Source organism: Eptesicus fuscus, chromosome 7, assembly GCF_027574615.1.
Source record: "Eptesicus fuscus isolate TK198812 chromosome 7, DD_ASM_mEF_20220401, whole genome shotgun sequence".
Taxonomy (NCBI): Eukaryota; Metazoa; Chordata; class Mammalia; order Chiroptera; family Vespertilionidae; genus Eptesicus; species Eptesicus fuscus.
In genome coordinates, this window is record NC_072479.1 from 62476531 (window position 1) to 62497331 (window position 20801).

A 20801-nucleotide genomic window follows, 5' to 3' on the forward strand; every position below is an offset into this window, starting at 1 on the left:
ATGTATTTACAGAACTTTAGACAAAAATAACAATACTGGAAATCAGCAAGTTTCTGTCTAGCGAGGAGCACCTTTTCATGAATGAGAGGGTTACGCAGAACTTGTGCGTGAGCACTTTAATTCCATTACCCAGCAAGTCCATGTTATTTCATTATATAGTTCTATAAAGCTATGAGAAGAAAAGCCTAAGTGGAAAGCCATAATTGGTTTCATTAGGTCAAATACACATTTAGAAAATTCTCTGCTGAGACCAATGCTTCAAGGAGACTACAGACGTATTTACATATTATAGCACAAAAGCTAGAACTATGGCATGCAATTCCAATAAGGTGGGAGAAGGATGAATACGAAAATCATTTTTCTAAACCTGAAGTTTCTTTTCTATTAATGTGATTACCATAGCAGTCTTAGTTTGCAAAGAAACATACCTTTAAAACAAACAATGATGTTACACAAAATTATTGATGTTACACAAAATTATGTTAGAAAAATTCAAGAGATTTTTAGGTAAATACAATGAATAGAAAGTTCTCCAACTGACACCCACCATTGGTAGCCTTGTAAGTTTGGGTTCTTGAGAGTGATTATAGTGTTAACCACAGCATCTCCGGTGTGTCTATAGGCAGCCCTAATATTGGGAGGTGGGCCAAGAATAAACCCCACAACCCTAGGAAATAATCGTGACCAATGTTGGAGGAAAAGTTTCTTAAGCATTCATTAATACACGGCAGAGTGCCAGGGAGCCCTCTTTAGGGGAGAAATGAGATTTTCCTTTGCTAGTAGCTGAATCAAAATAGTGAAGAAAATTTTTTAGATCCAAACTAAGGCCCTTTTACTCTCAGAAGCTGCTCTCAAATTCAAGTTGAGTACTTGGATGCAATGTGGTTCTGAATGATTTGTCAAAGAAACAGTGTCAAACAATAATCCGGGTTTGCCTTGCAGTATAATGGAAAATACATACTCTCAATCTCCTGCCTGTCTCCTGCACTTTCAGTAAAGGAACTCTTAGCTATTCTCTGTTCAATGTATTATAAACATACATCAAATAGGTGACTGGCCCTTGCCTTCTGCTGAATTTAAATTTCTCTATTTTTAAAAAATGTCTTAACCATACTCAGAAATGAAGGACTCAAGAAAATGTTCAGTCTTTTATTTAAAAACTATAAACAGTCACCAAAGTAAATAAAGCCATTCTATAACATAACTGTTAGGTCTCTATTGTTACTGCACATCCTCATGACACAGCAGAAATGGTGGCTGGAGGCCTTCCACACTTTGGGTGCTAATAGAACAGGCAAAAGGCAGTTATAAATGGATACATGTCACGCTGAGGAGAAAAGACAATAAGGAAGTGAGCAGTTTCTGAGCAGGAATGTGATACAGTATTAAGAATGGAAGAATAATACAATAAAATTCCACACTATATTAAGATAGAAAAAGTAGTGAAGAAAATATCATACCTGCACATAATGCATATATAACACAGGAGAAAACCTGTATAAAATTCCATGTATTTAAACCAATTTACAAATACAAAAAAATTCTGTCCAAGCTCTGAGCTTGCACATGACAAACGTTTACAGTGGATACATGTTAGGGAAAACCAAAAAATACCTTCAAATAGTTTTCTTCTACAAAAATGACATGAGATATATTATTCATTACTCTTTCAGCCAGCAAAATGAGTTCTAACAAGGTGTATAATACAAAAAAAGAAAAGGGGAAAAAAAAAATCACAGTTCCACAACTGTTTTGACTTTACAGCATCAGTACCTTTGCAGAAGTATTTACACAAATTTAAAGAACATTCATCCACTGCGTAGAATATATCACAATTACTTACAATTGACAGGAAAGTCTAGAAAACTTTAGGACCTACCAGTAATGCTTCTAGGACACCACAGAATGTATTTCCAGTGGCTGCAGTGGCATGAAAGATGTTCATTCTATTCACAAATATTTACAAGATCTATTCAGACTGGTAAATTTTTATGATAATAAATAAGTGAAAATATATTGGCTCAAGTAAGAAAACCAAGCTACTGATTTCTAAACAAAACACACAATCCATAGCTAGATATTGGTGGCCCCCTCAGAGATACGGGGTATAGGTGTGCTGAAACTTTTTTTTTAATTATTCAAACCAGCTTAAACGGTTTTGTAAATATAAAAATGTGCTCCTTTTTGGATATAGATAAAAATATTTAATGCTTCTATTTCATCTGCTCATGTAGGTTTTACAATATTCCATGTATATTCCAATGTGGATGGTACAGAATTCTGATCATACCAGTTTCCATCAGGATTTATCAGATCTGAGAGACATCCTGCAGATAAGCTGGTTGACAATCCCACAGCAGTTTGTTTTTTTTTCTTTTTAGATTTTTTTTTAAAACAGAACAAAGGGATCACTCAGAGATCAGAATACGAAGCTTCCTCTCAGCATCATGGGAGGAGATAAAATAATTCATTCTATGGTCTCTGCTCCATTAAGACTTGGTGCTTTCTTCAGTAACATGTGAAATGTATCTGACTTGGAGTTCCCCACTACAGAAGTGGAATTATTTTTCACTGCAGCATTTCTGAGTCTTTTTCTTGTTCTTTACTCTGAACTGTAAAGTTAAGTTCATAAAGGCATTTGGCAAGGGTGGAGGATGCTTCCATGTTACTAATGGCTAGCACTGATAGGTTGTTTTCATGTCTCTTTAACAATCTGGAAGAAAACAAAGAAGTTTATCAGCATCCAAGGTCCCAGAGATGATTCCTTGCGGATTTTGCAAGTTTAAAAACTAAAAATTTAAAAGACTTAATACATAGTCCCACAGTAAATGTAAATATAGCATTGCTAGAAGACAAAAAGGAATTTGGGAAACTAGTTAAACCTATTCAATTTACAGAGTAAACTGAGCCAAACTGAGGCATCTCAAATGGAAATGACTTTCTAGCTACTTACTAAATAGTAGTGTCAGAATTAGGCAACTTCTTGGCTTGTTTTTTTCTTCGTGGTACCTTTCTAAATACAGGACACTACCTAGCATAATTTGCATTAATCTCCATTCATGCTTCTAGAAAATTCAGGTAGTATCTCTACAAGAGCGAAATTCATAGAATCAAAGAGTGGAATGGGGTTGCCAGGGGCTAGGGGGAGATGAAAATAAGGAATTACTAATCAATGGGAATAAAGTCTCAGTTAAGCAAGATAAAAGCTCTAGAGATCTGCTGTACACTTTGTACCTCTAGTCCAGCGGTCGCCAACCTTTCGGACCTCACGGATCACCAGTGGTCCACGGACCACCGGCTGGCGACCGCTGCAACAATAATGTATTGTACACCTAAAAGTTTGTTAAGAGGACAGATCTCATCGTAAGTGTGCTTGACTCAATAAAAAAATTTTAAAAATTCAGATCCTGTCAGAAAACAGTTGGAGGGAAACAAAATGGTTGCTTTTAAGAGATTAATTGAAAATAAAAATTATGTCCTACTATGATAAAGTTTCTCTTCATTAACTGAAAACAGGCAACATTTGCCTTAACTATTATTTGAACACCACAATATTCCATAAAAGAAACTGGTTTTTAAAAAATTTATAAACTTACTGTGTGGTTCCACTTATATGCAATAAAAACTGTAAATATATTTTTTCTTCCTTATTGTTTTAATTTTTCTTTCCTCTAGTTTATTATAAGAATATTACATTGTATATAACATATAAAATCTGTGTTAATCAAATATTTATGTAAGACTTCCAGTCAACACTAGGCTATTATATTTTTAAAATATATATATTCTTATTGATTTGAGAGAGGGATGGAGACAACGATGAGAGAGAATCATTTATCAACTGCCTCCTGCACACCCCCTACTGGGGATCGAGCCTACAACTTGGACATGATCAGGAATTGAACCCGCTCAACCACTGAGCCACACTGGCTGGGCTATTAGATTTTTGAGGGAGTCAAAAGTTTATATGCTGATTAATTTTTACCATAGCAAAGCAAAGCATAGCAAAAGAACTATAAAAAGTTTGAGATTCATGACTAAGGAGTTGAGCATTTTTTCATATTTTTCTGGCTATTTGGGTATTTGCTTTTATGTAGTTTCCATACATAGATACTCCATAGACTGAAAAAAATGACTAAAATTAAACATTAAAATTATATCAAATATTGATCAGTATGTGGAGTAACCGAGACTCATACACTGCTGTAGGGAGTGATAAAACCTCTGGAATTGTTATGTACTAAAGTTCTAATATCCTATGAATCACCAATCCTTCATAAAAGCTCAATAGAAATCCTATATAATAAAGAGCTAATATGCTAATTAGACCGAACAGCAGAACGACCTTCCAGACAAAGCCAGGGCTGCCAGGGCCAAGCCCCTTGCACCAATTTCGTGCATCGGGCCTCTAGTGTGTGTGTGTGTGTGTGTGTGTGTATGTGTGTGTGTGTGTGTGTGTGTGTGTATAGCCAAAAAACATGTATAGAATGTTCACAGCAGCATTCTTCTTAATAGCCCCAAACTTGAAACAACCCATATGCCCATCAAAAGTAGAAAAAATAAATTTGAGTATATTTATGCAATAGAATTCTATACTGCAATAATATGAACAAAGTACTGCTATATGCATTAGTCTCACAAACAATGCTGAGTAAAAAAAAAGCAAGAGAGAATATATACTATATGATTCTACTTATATAAAGTTCAAAATCAGGCAAAATTAGTCTGCGGTGTTACAGACTGGAAGAGTTGTCCTACAGAAGACGACAGGATCAAGACTGGCAGGGACTCAAAGGGGCTCTGTGGAACTGATGCTGTTCTATTTCTTAACTTGGATGGTTGGTTATATGGGGGGTTCATTCTGTGGTAATCCATTGGGCTTTACACTTCTGTGTGTTATACTTTTCTTTAGACATACCTTATTTCACAAGTTTATTTAACAACTTAAAATGAACTATGACATTTCTATGAAAGTCATAAAAATCTTTATTTAAAAATAGCATACAAAGTAGAATAAAAATATTTCCACTTTATAAATTAATAGACACTTTGACAAAAAAAAGCATTGTTTAAAAATCTTAATAAAATAATATTTTCCAAACTGACAGTCACATATTAAAAAGTATTGTTTATTTTTATGTCACAATAATAAAACTAGAAAGACTAAATGTAAGTCACCAGGATGATTTTAAGGTAACAATTTCACTTAAAATTTTTATTATTATTTATTTCAGAGAGATAGAAACATCAATGAGAGAGAGAATCATCCATCGATCAGCTGCCTCCTGCACACCTCACACTGGGGACTGAGTCTGCAACCTGGGCATGTGCCCTGATCGGGAATTAAACCATGATCCCCTGGTTCATAGGTGAACCTCCAACCACTGAGCCATACCGGCTGTGTACAATTTCACTTTTTATATAAATTAATATCTTTTATTTGGGGAGGATCTACAAAAATTAAATAAGCACTCACTAGATAAAAACTGAAATATGTCTGTTTTGTAGAAAATTATACTTTCACTTTCATATTTCAAAAGTTGATATGTTTAACAAAGCATAAACATTGTGTCACTTTAATGCACTTAATGGATAATGTGAAGTAGTTTTTAAGTACCATTATTGAAAACAATTTAAGACACAAATCAGGAGTTTGAACACAAGTATATCTCCTTTAGCTTCCAAAATAAATATATTTTCTGGAGAAACTAAACCAGAAAGGCTTAAAACTGACAGTGACAGACACTGGGAAGGTTAGGAGGCGATCAACTGAACAAAAGCCGGACTGGGTGAAGGTGAACACACAGAACACACGGACAGCTTCCCAGCCTCTCCCCGCTCCTGTTTCCAGAACGCAGGACCTCACATTGACTCTTATCCAAACGGCCCACCTCCAAAGGCAAGAAAATCAGAGATTCTTCTCTGGAGAAACAATCTTTCTATAGAAACTGACATTTGGGGTAGAAGTGGGCTTCTAATAAACCAACTGGTTTATCAGGGGTCACCCTAAAATAGCAATCACCATTGACAAGTGGAGGTCACACACCCAGAGGGTCCAACTAGTTTTTAAAAATATTTTATTCTTATAAAATAAAGCCAAGGAATTTCAGACATTCAAGGAATTTCAAGGAAATGCCAACTATACTGCGAGCAGATGAAATGTCAAAAATGCTAGGAATTAATATCCTGAGAGAGAGAAGGCACTCTCTTCAACATATGAACAGAATGTTACAATTCAGCAATAACTGGCAGCTCAGAAAGAGCACTTAGAAATTAAAGCAGAATAGCTAAAGTAAAAATTCAGTAGATTGATGATAAAGAAAATTTCCAGAAAATAGACAAAAATTAAAGCTGAGAAAAAAAATGAGGGAATCCTATATAATAATATAAGAAAGGAATATGCTAATTATCCGTTACGCCCTGAGACGTAACGACCAACTGCGTAATGACTGGATCACGGATCTGCAAGAGGGTCGGGCAGCCAACTATAAGCAGGCCGGAGAGCTACAGGAGGGGGCAGGGCAGAAAGCTATGAGGAGGGGGGAAGCGGGGGAGCTCCAGGAGGGCGGGGCAGTGAGCTACGAGCAGCGGAGAGCTACCAGCGGCGGTGGGCAGGTGGCCAGTTGAGGCAAGCGGCAGCAAGCTCCTCGCGTACGGTGCACAGGGCTACTAGTCAATCTATAAGGGTCTAGCATCCACAAAACAGAAATTCAAGAAATGGGAAATAGAGACAATGCTGCTTTTAAGAGTCTCTCTTTGCCTTTAAACTTCGCCATTTTAATTATGATGTATCTTGGTGTTGGCCTCTTTGGGTTTATTTTGCTTGGGACGCTGTGCTTCTTGGACTTGAATGTCTATTTCCTTCACCAGGATAGGGAATTTTTCACCCAGTATTTTTTCAAATAGGTTCTCAATCCCATGCTCTCTCCTCCTTCAGGTACACCTATGATGTTGTTAGGCTTGATGTTGTCCCAGAGGTCCCTTAAACTATTCTCATTTTTTGGGATTCTTTTTGCTATTCCAACTGGGTGTTTTCTGATACTTTTGTCTTCCAAATTGCTGCTTTGACCCTCTGCTTCATCTAATCTGCTGTTGATTCCTTCTAGTGTATTCTTCATTTCAATTATTGTATTCTACATTTCTGACTGGTCTTTTTTATGGTTATTATGTCCTTTTTTATGGTGTTGAAGTTCTCACTAAGTTCCTTGAGTTCCTTATAACCATTGTTTTGAATTCTGTATCTGAGTTGCTTACCTCCATTTCTTTCTTTTTTTTAAATATATTTTTATTGATTTCAGAGAGGAAGGGAGAGGGAGAGATAGAAACATCAATGATGAGAATAATTGATCAGCTGCCTCCTGCACACCCCCTACTGGGGATTGAGCCTGCAACAGGGACATGTGCCCTTGACCAGAATCCAACCAGGGACCCTTCAGTCCCCAGGTGTCTGTTCTATCCACTGAGCCAAACCAGCTAGGGCTGCTTGCCTCCATTTCTTTTAAGTTCATTCTCTGGAGATTTCCCCTGTTCTTTTATTTGGGACACGTGTCTTTGTCTCCTCATTTTGGCTGCCTCTCTGTTAGTTTCTATGTATTAGGAAGATCTGCTAGGTCTCCAAATCTTCATAAGGTGGCTTTATATAGTAGGTGTCTTGTAGGGCCCAGTGGCACAGACTCCTGGGGTCATCCAAGCCTGGTGCTCTAGCTCCCCACTCCCCAAAAGTGGAGACTGTGTACAACCTCCTGATGTAGTTGAGTCTTGATTGTTGTTTGTGTGTCAAGGATTGACTCCCAGATGAATCAGCTATGAGGACTGGCTGTAACGATAGCAGAGGAGCTACTGTGTAGGGGCCAACCCATGGCGCAGGACTCACTTCAGTAGGGTCGTGGTGCCTGCAGAGTCCACCCCTTAAGTGTGTCACTTGTGGGGGTTGTTGGGTGGTACTCCAGCATGGTTGAAGCTGGCCACTGTGTGAGCTGGGTCTGCAGCTTTCTGGGAGGTGCAGGCCAAGACTGGCCTCTGACTGTGCCCTGCCTAGGGCTAACAGGCATGAGCTACAGAACGATACGCAGATGGTTATCACTTATGATGGGCTTGCAGATTCCCAGGGGAGGCCACACTGTAAACCAAGGCCAGATGTTGTTAGTGCCAAGCCTGGGGCCACTTAGCAAAAGGTACGTGGGATGCTGAGGCCAGATACTGCTTGTTTGGGCTTTGTGAACCTTTGAGAAAGTTTAGGAATGTCCGCAGCATGAGCCAAGACAGGCCATTTGTATGGAAAAAAACACTGGAAATGGCTCGGAAGGACCCACAAGTTGGGCGATGTGGCTCTCAAGGAATCACCAGGGCAGGGCAAAAAGTTATTAGCAGAATAATGGAGACTCAGATTTGGTGCCTACAACAGGAACAATGGTCACTGCCAGCACTTCTGTCTGGGATAAAGCTGCTCCTCGGGCCCTCACCCAAAGCCAGATAATTCACTGCCTCCTCATGTGCCCCTGGTGCCTCTCAAGCTGCTACCCCAGCGCTGGAGCTCAGCATGAATCTGAGTAAGTCCCTGTGCAGGTTCTTTAAGATGGACGGCTGCGACTCCAGCAGCCCTCTGTCTCACTCAGCTGCAATCTCTGCTAGTATTTACAGCTAGAAGTTATGGGGATTTCTCTTTCTGGTACTGGAACCCTGGACTAGGAGCTTGCCGTGGGGCCGGGAATCCTGGATTTCAGGAGAGACTTCCACAGCTGAGATATCCCTCATGATGTTTAACCACCACACATGGATGTGGGATCATCCTGTTCTGCATCTCCGTCCCACCTACCAATTCTTAAATGACTTCGTATCCATAGTTACAGCACTTCTGCTCAGGGGTGGTTCTCAATGATGGCTATTCTGTACTTTAGCTTTTATTCTGATGTGGTCATGGAAGGATGCCAACAGTGTGTTTACCTACTCCATCTTGACCAGAAGCTCTCATTCTTTTTTGAGGCTGAATAACATTCCATTGTATATATACACAAACCACATTTCAGTTACCCATTCATCTACAATGGACACTTGGGTTACTTCCACCTTCCAGCCACGCTGCTATGAACAGTGCTGTACAAATATCTGTCCAACTACCAGCCTTCAGTTCTTTTGTGTCTACACCCAGAGTGGAACTGCATAGACAATCCCGTGTTCAATTTGTAGACGCCTGCCATACTGTTTGCACAGTGTCTGTCCCTTTTTATATTCCCAACAGTAATAACAAGGGCTCCAGTTTTCCCACATCTGTGCCAACACTTTGTTTTTATAATAACAGTCATCCTAATGGGAATGAAGTAGTATTTCATTGTGGTTTTGATTTGCATTTCCCTAATGATTAGTAATGTTGAGCATCTTGTCATGTGCTTATTGGCCATTTGTTCATCTTCTTTGGAGAAATGTCTTTCAAGTCCTTTGCCTATTTTTAACTTGGTTTGTTTGTTGTTGAGTTTCAGGAGTTCTTTATATTTTCTGGATATTAACCCCTTTATCAGATATGTGATTTACAACTATTTTCTTCCATTCTATGGGTTGCGTTTTTATTCTGTCAATAGTATCCTTTGATGCACAAGTTTCTAATTCGGATGAAGTTCAATTTGTTTTTCTTTTGTTGCTTGTGCCTTTGGTGTCATATCCACATGTCCAAGAACTCATTGCCAAGTCCAATGTCATGAAACTTTATAGTTTTAACTCTTACATTTATGTCTTTGATCCATTTTGAGTTAATTTCTATATATAGTTGTTTGCTAAAGGGTTAAACTTCATTCTTTTGTATGTGACTACCCAGTTTTCCCAACTCCATTTGTTGAAAAGACTGTCTTTTCCTTCTTGAGTGGAGAATTGGCACCCTTATTGAAAATCATTTGACCATATATGTGAGATCTTATGTCTGGGCTCTCTATTCTGTTTTTTGGTCATTATGTCTTTCATTTCCCCAGTACCATAGTTTTGATTACTGTAGCTTTGAGTAGATTTTGAAATCAGGATGTGTAAGTCTACCAACTTTCTTTTTTGAGAGTTTTGGCTATTCAGGGTCCCTTGAGATTTCAAATTTTAAAACGGATTTTTCTTTAAAAAAGAGTCATTTTGATTATGAGAGGAGTTGCATTGACTCTGTAGATTGCTTTGGGTAGTACTGATATTTTAACTCTATTAAATCTTCCAATCCATGAACAAAGGATATTTCCCCATTTATTTATGTCTTCTCTAATTTCTTTCAGCAATGATTTATAGTTTTCAGTATATAAGTCTTCCATATTCTTCGTTAATACGATTCCTATATATTTTATTCTTTTGATTTATTATAAATGGAATTGTTCTCTTAATTTATTTTTTGAATCGTTCATTATTACTGTATAGAAAAGTGCCATTTGATTTTTAAATAAGACCTCTGTATTATACTGATAAAAAATAAATGCATCAAAAGGAAAAGAAATACATTGCAATTCTCCAGTGCTCATGCTTAATCAGGATGGAGATAAACTGCATTTAAACATCTTAAACTATTCAATCATTCTGAATTTAAAAATTTAAAAATACTGACATTTCATGTTGTTCAGTATGATGTATTGTAAGAATAAAGCTAAATATCCATGTATCTTCCTTTTGTGCTGCAGGGGTGTTTTGTTTTGTTTTGTGTTGTGTGTGTGTGTGTGTGTGTGTGTGTGTGTGTGTGTGTGTTTACTGCAAACAGAATTTGCTTCAGTCTAAGAAAAATACAAACCAGACCCTGTAACTTATTTCACCAAGACGAGAAGTATCATCAGAGAACTATCTTGTGCAGCTGATTTCCTACACTCTCTTCCCCACATATATATGTTTGCCAGATTCTCTGTCAGTATTTTAACTCAAGCAAAACTCCCCATCAGTGTAGATGTTCTATATGGGGATTCCAACCTGGACTGGGAAGGTAAAGGGAAAGAATTTAGTGGATTGTGTTAATTCTTTTGCTTCTGCCATATTAAGATAAAAGGAACTGAAGATGCCAGAAGACATTTGGGAGGTTCAGAGTTAAATAAAATAACAAAATCAACAGCAGCATAAAAACAGTAAAATGAAAACTTTTGGCCCAGTAATTATATTCAAGTCAGCCAAAGTGTCTTTGCTGTAAGCTTAAGAATGTGTAATGTGGCCCGGCTGGTATGGCTCAATGGCATCCATGCACCAAGTCACTGGTTCGATTCCTGATAAGAGCACATGACTGGGTTTTGGGCTTGATCCGCAATTAGTGGGGGCATGTAGGAGGCAGCAGATCAATGTTTCTCTCTCATTGATGTTTCCATCGCTCTCTCGTTCTCTCTTCCTCTCTCTCTAAAAGTTAATAAAAACACATTAAAAACAAAAAGAATGTGAGGAAAGTCTGCATTCCCACCAGCCGTGTACTAGGGTTCCCTTTTCTCCACATCCTCGCCAACACTTGTTGATATGTTGATGACAGCCATTCTGACAGGTGTGAGGTGATATCTCATTGTTGTTTTGATCTGTGTCTCTTAGATGATTAGTGACTTTAAGCATTTTTTCATATAGTCTCTTGGCTTTCTGTATGTCCACTTTGGAGAAGTGTCTATTTAGGTCCCTTGCCCATTTTTTAATTGGATTGTTTGCCTTCCTTTTGTTAAGTTGTATGAGTTACCTATATATTTTGGAAATTAACCCCTTATCAGATGAATCATTGGCAAAGTACACTGCTGGTGGTAATGCAGACTGGTGCAGCCACTGTGGAAAACAGTATGGAGTTTCCTCAAAAAATTAAATTTGGAACTCCTTTTTAGACCCAGTGATTCCACTCCTAGGAATTTATCCTAAGAATCCTGAAATACCAATCAAAAAGAATATATGCACCCCTATGTTCACAGTAGTGCAATTTACAATAGCTAAGATTTGGAAACAGCCCAAGTGCCCATCAGCAAATGAGTGGATTAAAAACCTGTGTTACATCTACACAATGTAATACTCCCCAGCTGTAAAAAAGAAAGACCTCAAAAAAAAAAAAAAAGAAAGACCTCTTATCATTTGCAACAGCATGGATGGAGCTGGAGAGCATTATGCTAAGCGAAATAAGCCAGTCAGAAAGAGAAGTGTCACATGATCTCACTCACATGTGGAATCTAATGAACAAATTAGATCCAGAGACACAGAAGCATGGGACACACTGTCGAATTGCAGAGGGAAGACAGGGAGGGTGGGTAAAAGAGATCAACCAAAGAACTTGTATGCAGGTATGCATAACTCATGGACAAAGACAGTAGGGTGATGAAGGCCTTGGGTAGGGGGAAAGGACGGGCTAGAAGAAGTCAATGGGGGAAAACAGGGAACATATGTAATACTTTCAACAAATAAATATTTAAAAAAAATAAGAATGTGAGGAAAAAGTTCTAAGAAAAAGTTTAAAATTACTTTTATAATTCCAATTGCCTACACAAATTTCAGACAGATTCTATGAAAAAAATTAATTTGTGAGACTTCTTTTCTTCCATCTATCAATCAAAAACTTTCTGAATCATTATTACATTCCCAACAGTATGCTAGGCACTAAGGACACACACACACACACACACACACACACACACACACACACACACACACAATATAAATGTTCAATCCCTGCTTGCAAAGAACTCAGGTGGTAACAAGCAATGTGTGCAGTGGTAGAGAGTACCTATTGCACCCTAGGTCAGGAGTAGGTTTGTAAGAAAGATGTCAGGAAAGGAAGAAGTCACCTTGAGTTGAATCCTAAATATGAATAGGAAGTAGAAATTACCTATAATGTATTGGGCATTGCGCTAGGTGTTCAGGCTACAAATATTAATCAGAGAAAGTCAGAACATAGGTCAGTAAGGAAAAAAGGCAATATCAAAACGATTTACACAGTAATATTAAATGTTGTAAGACATGTTATAAAAATAGAGAACAACAAACTCGGTGGGGAAGGAGAACACAGCATAAGAAAGGTGGCAGACAGAAGCTAATGTCTGAGCTGAATTATGAAGAGTTTGCAGATATTCAATAGGCAAGTAACACAGGGAGAAGGGCATTCCAGGCAAGGAGCAATAAACAATGAGCACTGGAACAAATGTACAAAAGTGTGACATGAAAGTCTAGCATGATTAGGAATCTACATGTGATTTAGTGTGGCTGAAACTTAAACATAGGCTATGCCGCAAAAAGAAGGGTGGGGAGGGCAAAACAGTGAGAAAGGTAGGAAGAAATCATGTTATAAATTAAACAGAAAGACACCGGTGCTCTCATGTGGTTACTAAACCTTCATATTTCTTTTGAAAAGCTTTATTTTTAAAAAATTTGAGTATTAAGAATTTTTCTTACTCATCTGTGAGAACACTTGATACACTAAATATAGTAACTTTTGTCATTGCAAAAGTTCTTTAGTTCTAAGACTTTTAGTCATCTTTAATTAATAAAAGTTTTAAAATTTGATATAGTCAAATTCATTGCTTTTTTTTTGTAATTGATACCACTGTTTTTATGTTTGGAAAATCCAGTTGTAAGGTTATTGCAAGAAATATCATAAAAGGCAAAATGAGGAGAAGGAAGGAGAACTAAGGCAGATTCAAGATATATTTAGGGAATAGGAATGTGAGAGAAGAGAGACTCAGTGAGAAAGTCACTATCTTCACTATCTGGAAGACGAGATGTCTTAGAGGACAACTTTTCAACAAAGGAGCTTAAGATACGGGAGGAATAACAGAGAAGCCAGTTAATCTTCAAGGGAGACAAGGTCCAAAAGGCATCAACAGAACATTTCATCTTTCAAGGACCTATAAAACCCCGAGTTTTCTCGTGGTTAAGTCCATTAGAAAGTAACTTTTATCACTTCAGTGTATTGTAGTGAATGTTAACTTTGATAGCTTCATTAAAATGCCAATTAACAAACTGGATTTTATAGTTAAACAACTAATCTGCTGCCTCACACAACAATTTCAAAAATACAACTAAAAGACAAAAATGTCTACCACCCAGAACCACGGGAAAGCTGGCTGAGTGGAAGATTTACAACTAAGAAGAGAAAGAAGCACAATCGCTGAAAAGCTGAGGTACGGAGGCTCGCGAATCGGGTCGGCGGCGGGCGGCTGGGTGCGCGGCTTTTCTTCAACCCGCAGGGAGACAAGCTCCCGATCACTCTGAAATCCAGTTTCTGGGGACACTCGGGGGACCCAGGCACCTACGGGGAGAAGCTGGACTCTCGGCCATCGGGTCGGAAAGTGAGAGTGACTTTTTTGCAGTGGTGCGCCCAGCAATCATTGTTTACTGCGCTAGAGCGCGGGGCGCAGGGACTTGGAAACATGGAAAGGCAGAGACGGCTGATGGCAGCCATCGCCGTTGGCCACGCCCCAGCCTAGTGACGCCCTGAGACCCCACCCAGCCCTGAGGCCCCGCCCTGAGGCCCCGCCCCGCACATTCTACAAACCTGCCCTGGCTCCACACAGCGGCTTCTGCATATAAATGGCCTGTTCTGGAGCAGCTTAACCAACTGCAGCTCCAGTCAGACTGCTCCAAAACCGCCCAAGCAAAGGAGGAGAAAACTAGTCCTTACTGTAGCTCCTGCTGGGGGACACACAGTACACAAGGGTACACCAAGAGTGTCCACCTCAAGTAACTGGGAGGCTGACCCGTTGAACCAATAGGACACCTAGTACACAAAACTACCCTACCAACTTAGGGAAGCAGAGAATATGAGAAGGCAAGGAAACAGATCCCAAACCAAAGAAATGGAGGAGAACAAGCGACTGGACATAGAGTTCAAAACCACAGTTATAAGGTTTTTCAAGAATTTCATGGAAAAGGCCGATAAATTCCATGAGGACCAACTAGAAATTAAACATACACTGACTGAGATAAAAAATATTATACAGAGACCCAAAAGCAGACTAGAGGATTGCAAGAATCAACTCAAAGATTTGGAATACAAAGAGGCCAAGGACACTCTTCCAGAGAAGCATGAAGAGAAGAGAATTCAGAAAGTTGAAGATAGTGTAAGAAGCCTCTGGGACAACTTCAAACGAACCAACATCAGAATTATGGGGGTACCAGAAGAAGAGAGAGAGCAAGATGCTGAAAACCTATTTGAAGAAATAATGAACGAAAACTTCCCCCACCTGATGAAAGAAATAGACTTACGAGTCCAGGAAGCACACAGAACCCCAAACAAAAGGAATCCAAAGAGGACCACACCAAGACACATCATAATTAAAATGCCAAGAGCAAAAGACAAAGAGAGAATCTTACAAGCAGCAAGAGAAAAACAGTTAGTTACCTACAAGGGAGCTCCCATACGATTATCAGCTAATTTCTCAACAGAAACCATGCAGGCCAGACGGGAGTGGCAAGAAATATTCAAAGTGATGAATAGCAGGAACCTACAACCAAGACTACTCTACCCAGCAAAGTTATCATTCAGAATTGAAGGGCAGATAAAGAGCTTCACAGATAAGAAAAAGCTAAAGGAGTTCATCACCACCAAACCAGCATTATATGAAATGCTGAAAGGTATTCTTTAAAAAGAGGAAAAAGAAGAAGAAAGATAAAAATTATGAACAACAAATACATATCTATCAACAAGTGAATCTAAAAGTCAAGTGAATTAAAAATCTGAGGAACAGAATAAACTGGTGAACTTAATAGAATCAGGCATAGAATGGGAGTGGATTGATAATTCTCAGGGGGAAAGGGGTGTCTGTGTGGGGAGTATGGGAAGAGACTGGACAAAAATCATACACCTATGGATAAGGACAGCGGGGGGGGGGAGGTAAGGGAAGAGGGGAGGGTAGGAACTGGGTGGTGGGGAGATATGTGGGGAAAAAGGAGAAACAATTGTAATCTGAACAATAAAGATTCATTAAAAAAAAATAAAAATAAAACACAATAAACAAAAAAAGAGAAAAAAAAACAAAACTGGATTTTATTCTAATTCCACATAAATCAAATGATCAATTCATTCCTTCCTCCCTAAGTTTTCTCTTTAGCAGATCTACTTTTTACTCTAAACTATGGCTACCAAGAAAATTAACATAATAAAACAAGTTAAAAGAACACCTTTTGGTAGTTTCAACATCTCTCTACTTTTTGGCTTGTAAGATATCCCGATGGCCTGACCTTGGCATAAGCTTTTTGACATAAAAATTCCTGAGAAAAACAGTGAGTAAAATATAGATATCTAATTTTATTACCTTATAAGAAAAGTAAAATAATCTAAATTCATTTTGGCAATGGAAAACAGATTACTCACCTGCGACCACATTCTGAATATTTACCAATATTTTTTAATATTAAGGCAGCTGTTAGTCGGATGTGTTTAGTTATTGGTCCCTCTTTTTCATCCTTAAGAAGAAAGGAAAAGAAAAGAATAAAGATCTAAATCACACAGTGCTCACACCTTTACAGGAAAGGCTTTTAGGGCTTGCTTACTGTAAAATCTCGAAAGACGAGGTTTCTTGATCCTCTCCTTAGAGCCATAAGGGCAGCACTGGGATGGTTCACAATGGCCTTTTGTGCTCTAGGAGTTGAGCTTGTGCCCCCTACAACTGGCTGCCTAAATTGTCAGACAGAAAAAGAGACTGTTAACATGATGCTGCAGACTGACCATGACCAACCTGCCAACTCCAGGTGGATACAGGACGAATAAAATCTCCCATGGCCCAGCATTAATATTTATTCTTTGTGTCAGCCTAGGCAAAGGGGCTCTTAGTATCAGGTGAAATTTCAAGTGTTTTATTTTCCAATTTACCAATTTTAAAGCAAACAATAGATGTTCCAGCATAATCCATTTTTAAAGTTACTGTGCTAGTAAACATGCAATAAAAATATACACAACATAAGTCAGATGGAAAAAGACAAAAACCATATGATTGTACTCATGTGGGATATGAAACAGAAAGCAACGAACGAAAAACAACAATAAAAAACAAACGTATAGACACAGACAACAGTGTGTTTACTGTCAGGGGAGGATGAAGAGGGTGAGGGGGCTTAAATATACAGTGATAGAAGGAGAGTGGTTTTGGGGCAATGAGCACACAATGCAATATACAGACGATGTATTATAAAGTTGTACACCTGAAACTTATATAATGTTATTAACCAATGTTACCCCAATAAATTTAATTTAAAATTGCAGCATAGTACCAAAGTTTGTGGAGTTTACATCACTGAATTAATAAAAGTTTTAAAATTTGATATAGTTAACAAATAAAAATGTCTGCAATTATTTTGGCTAAAGAATACCAAGACTAAAATAGTATTACCTAAGAATGTATTGACATAGGTATAGGTCATCCAGAAAAAGATAACCTAATATAATAATACTAGAGGCCCAGTGTATGAAAATTCATACACTGGATGGGGGGGGGTGTCCCTCAGCCCAGCCTGTCCCCTCTCACAGTCAGGGAGCCCTCAGGGGCAGGAGATGACCCGGGCGATCAGGGGAAGGTGACGCCCCCATCACACCTCTGCTGCTGCCACTGCTGGCAGCACAAGCCTCGGCAAGCCCTGGTTACCTGCGCCTCGGGCCGGCCCTGGGTGGCTGCCATCAGCAGCTTGCTTGCACCTCAGGCCGGCGCTGGGCAGCTGGGCAGCTGCCATCCGAGGCTTGCCTGTGCCTCCGGCTGGCCCTGGGTGGTTGGGGGGCTGAGGGGACTGGGGGACTGAGGCAGGCGCGTGGGGCGGGCCTCACCGTGCCACGTGCCTGCCGCCCCAGCGGGGCTGAAGGGACTGGGTGCAGCCATTTTGTGGCTGTGGGCGCCGCCATCTTTGAGGGCGTGGCAGTCAATTAGCATATTCCCTCCATATTGGCTGTGGGCGCCACCATCTTTGTGAGGGTGTGATGGTCAATTAGCATATTCCCTCTTTATTAGATAGGATGAAAATATGTTAAACAACACACTTCAAACTATTTGTTACATAATCTTATTTTTTACCATTATTTAATAACTCCAATCAACCCTTTCAATATAATTCTAACATCCTTTTTAAAACACAGACTAAAGGAATGAATTTTACCTAAAATTAGATTCAAACTACTGTAGATTTCCTTGGCCAAGCAGAAAATTGCATTAATATAGCTTTTGTATTCTGCTGAGGCCATGGTGGAAAGAGCACTGACTTGCATGTGAGGAAATCCTGTCTATTTCTGGCACTACAACTAGTTGTATGAATTTTGAATATTTCAGTTTGCCCCTCTATGCTTCAGGTTTCACATATGTAAATGGGGATATTTTTGGCACTTTTTTACATAAGTAAACTAATTCTGAATATTAAATAAGTTAATGTAAAAGCAATCTTTGTAACTATATATAGTTGTCAAAAGAAAAGAATATTTACATGTATACTGTTATTAGATTTTATGTGTAAACTAGAGGCCTGGCGCACCAAATTTGTGCAATTGGGGGCGGGGGTCCCTCAGTCCAGCCCGCTCCCTCTCGCAGTCCGGGAGCCCTCGGGGGATGTCCGACTGCTGTGGAGGCGAGAGAGGCTCCCACCACTGCCACTGCGCTCGCCAGCCATAAGCCCGGCTTCTGGCTGAGTGGCTCTCCCCTGCGGGAGCGCACTGACACCAGGGGGCAGATCCTGTGTTGACAGTCTGCCCTCTGGTGGTCAGTGCACATCGTGGCGAGCAGTGAGAGGCCTTAGCATTCATTAGCATATTACGCTTTGATTGGTTGAAGAGCCAACCGGACACTTAGCACATTAGGCTTTTATTGTATAGGATGACAAAGATTTTTTGATTGATTGTAATTGATACACCAAATATCTCTTCCTCCAAACTTGAGCAAAACCAAACATATTCCAACATATTCTTATAAGCTACATAATATATACAAATTAAAGACAGTGAAAATTATAGGAAAAGATATTTGGCAGAAAAATGACTTTCTGTTGCCTGTAGGATAAAACTCAAACACATGATTATAGCTTATGAGACATTTTGCTATTTACTTCTTATTCTTTGGGTCTCAGTTTGGAGGTACTTTCTGTCAGAAAGCCTTCCTTGGATTGGTGTAGGGGAGCTCTCATAGTATATTGTGCATATTTTCATTTTAGCACTTTTATACTATATAGTAAGAATTACCTACACCTCTCGCTGGATGGATCTGCAGACACTTAAGAGCAGCAAAATGTATCTTGGTCTTGTATACCTCATACTATACCTTAGTGTCTAGCTGCGTAGATGCTCATTAACAGAAACTGAATAAAGTATGTAAGCAGATTCTGTAGTCCCATATTTCTAGTTCTCCTTCTAGAATATCAGCTCTAAAGTTAGAGACTATGTCTTATTCTTAGAATTCCCTAGGTCTGGCACAATGCCTAGTACATTGCACTATCTTAGTAAGTGGTGGCAAATTAATTTTCACATTTTCAGAGTTAAAAATATTATGCAGGTTACAGAATCTATAACTAAGGCCCTCAGAAACAGAATAGGAGATACTATATAAATCTAATAAGGAACTTACAGAAATCTGCAACTCAGAACTCCACTACATTCATTACAAGTATGTGAATTGAAAGAAGAAATCTCTTTGCCATTATCAAATACATGTTCAATTACTCTCAAAGAATAAAAAAATAGGGGTGGGGAAAAAGTAGGTTTACAGTTATGAATGTGATAGTTTATTCTTGTATTATTTATTAATTGCATTATTTTCCATTCAAACAACTGTAAACCTACTTTTGCCTACCCCTGTATATAGTTACAGTTTACAAAATATTTCTCATATAAATATGGAAGTGATGCTTAGAGTATTTAAGCAATTTGAATAGGGTCACATAGCTGGTGAATGGTAGAGCTGGACCAGAACACAGGTTTCCAGTCCCCTAATATGCTAAAGTTAAATTTCATTGTTAGTATGTTTTGCCTACTTTCCTGATTTTTCTTTCTGTATGTACAACAGGAAGTAAACTCATGTTCCTTACTTGGTAGAAGGTTTTTGACTTCCTGCTTGTCCTGGTTCATCTTGTTTTAATCCTGCAAGCAGGGCATCCTTTGAACAGTGCTTATCCTTTTTGAGAAAGAGGAAGTAAAAGAATATGCATCAAAACCTTTAATGCAAAAGAGTTACTGACCAAACAGTATTAAGAAAGTGTACCTGTAAGTGGGTAATAAAAGAAAACCTTTGTCGCTGAAAAGGCTCACAACCTTCCCACAGACATTGCCCTGGATATACATCTTTTCCTCCATGTTCAGTCGCTGCATGGTAGAAAACCTGTGAGGGTGTCTGAAACCACCTGCAAAAAATAAAAATAACAAAATTTCTGACACTGAGTAAAGTCTTTATAACAGAAAACTTGCTCTTTTAATACAAAAGCTCCAGATCAATATACAGAAATATTAAGCAAAATAGTGCAAGCAAATTTCAAGTTCATTTCATTTCAAAGAATATTTTGAAACTATCTTTAAACAAATTTCTCTGCATATATGTCCATGTTAAATGATTACCATGAACACTTTTGATTATTTGTTTTCAGTCTGTTTCATTAATTCCCTACCTTGAATGAAGGTCAGCTAAGAATCTCTTAAAAGTAAATGAAATATCATTTTAAAACACAATAGAACATTCTTTTATATACAAATACCATACTCCATTGTACTTTTAGAACCTGCTCAAACATTTACATATAATACACTCTAGCATATTTAATCTAACAATCTAAATGCTAAACATCTTGGTAGGTCTATCTTTTAGTTGAATTCACATTTTGTATGTTTGTCCATGCTTGAATTTTTCCAACATCATACCCTACTCACTCATATACCCTGAGGCTTATTGATA

General features: G+C 38.6%; 1 protein-coding gene across 1 annotated transcript in view; it reads right to left on the bottom strand.

The window, feature by feature from the left end:
* Window positions 1–1135: 1135 nt before the first annotated feature.
* The window catches only part of ARID2 (AT-rich interaction domain 2), a 189155-nt gene continuing 169489 nt past the window's right edge, over window positions 1136–20801 (bottom strand). The window contains exons 17-21 of the mRNA XM_054719141.1: window positions 20118–20256; window positions 19945–20030; window positions 16444–16567; window positions 16265–16356; window positions 1136–2713 (exon numbers count right to left, since the gene is read on the bottom strand). Coding sequence (XP_054575116.1) covers window positions 2569–2713; window positions 16265–16356; window positions 16444–16567; window positions 19945–20030; window positions 20118–20256 — 586 coding nt within the window. The 3' untranslated portion in view covers window positions 1136–2568. The remainder of the gene's footprint in view (window positions 2714–16264; window positions 16357–16443; window positions 16568–19944; window positions 20031–20117; window positions 20257–20801) is intronic.